The 1,019-nt window shown below is 22.6% G+C and overlaps 1 protein-coding gene across 1 annotated transcript in view; it reads left to right on the top strand.

The window, feature by feature from the left end:
- LOC108755824 (odorant receptor 43a-like) overlaps positions 1-1,019 on the top strand; it is a 3,746-nt gene that overhangs the window by 1,202 nt on the left and 1,525 nt on the right. Inside the window, exons 2-4 of the mRNA XM_018499124.1 lie at positions 3-69; positions 229-348; positions 776-931. Coding sequence (XP_018354626.1) covers positions 3-69; positions 229-348; positions 776-931 — 343 coding nt within the window. The remainder of the gene's footprint in view (positions 1-2; positions 70-228; positions 349-775; positions 932-1,019) is intronic.

Here is a 1,019-nt window from a genome sequence, read left to right as displayed (position 1 = left end):
GTAATACTTCTCTTTTTATTCATATATTTTGCAATTCTTTTCGCTTTTTATATTTTTCGGATAATTTCTGTAAGTATTTTTTAGTTTATGTAACTAATTTAAATAAAATGTAATTTTTAACTTTGATAAAATAATTGAGAAAAAAAAAGTATAAATTTATATTATATCTTACTTTTTCGAATTAATATTTAAAAAATCATGTCTTTTGTCTTCTGTCCTATAAATTAGTTATTTGACGAAGGAAATAATATATCATTCCCTCATTTGGTATATTTTGCATCCACCGTAATCAATATATTTGCACATATGTGCTTATATTGCGCTCTTGGTGAGATTTTGGTTGCCCAGGTTAGTTAATTATTTCTCTTATTTCTTATAAAAATCATGTTAATTTTGTGTCGCATAATTATCTTTATAAATTACTACCATAATTTATGTAAGAAATATTTAAATTATAATGCATTAAATCCAGTTGATTACATATAGAAAATTAGTATTAATTTCTATATTTGTGAATACAAATTAAATTATTGATATAACTTTATTTAATTTTTGAGTCAGCTAAACAAAAGTTTTATGAAAGTTCTTAGAACTGACAATGTAGATTGATTCTGCAATAGAATGTAGGAAATATAAAAAAGTTATAATATAAGTTATCAAAATATATTCAATGTTCTATAATTAACTTATATTTTATTACTAACAATTAACTTATATTTAATTACTAAATAAAGTATTAAAATTTTCGTCTAAAAATACTTTCGATACTTTCAAGTGCAATAAAATATATTATGCAGCGTACAATAATAAATGGTACACCATGAACTCTAAAGTAACACAAAACTTGTTGATTTTAATGATCAGAGGTTCTAAACCAGTTTATCTTACTGCTGGAAAGGTATTCCCTGTAACAATGGCAACGTTTTGCAGTGTAAGATATCAATGTTTCACAGTAATTATTGTATTAAAATTTATTTGGCATATAATTTTATAATATGTTTTATATAACAACCCAGGAA

This window comes from Trachymyrmex septentrionalis, unplaced genomic scaffold (assembly GCF_001594115.1).
Source record: "Trachymyrmex septentrionalis isolate Tsep2-gDNA-1 unplaced genomic scaffold, Tsep1.0 scaffold9, whole genome shotgun sequence".
Classification (NCBI taxonomy): domain Eukaryota; kingdom Metazoa; phylum Arthropoda; class Insecta; order Hymenoptera; family Formicidae; genus Trachymyrmex; species Trachymyrmex septentrionalis.
Note: the sequence above shows the minus strand (reverse complement) of the source record. Positions and strands in the feature narration are given on the sequence as shown.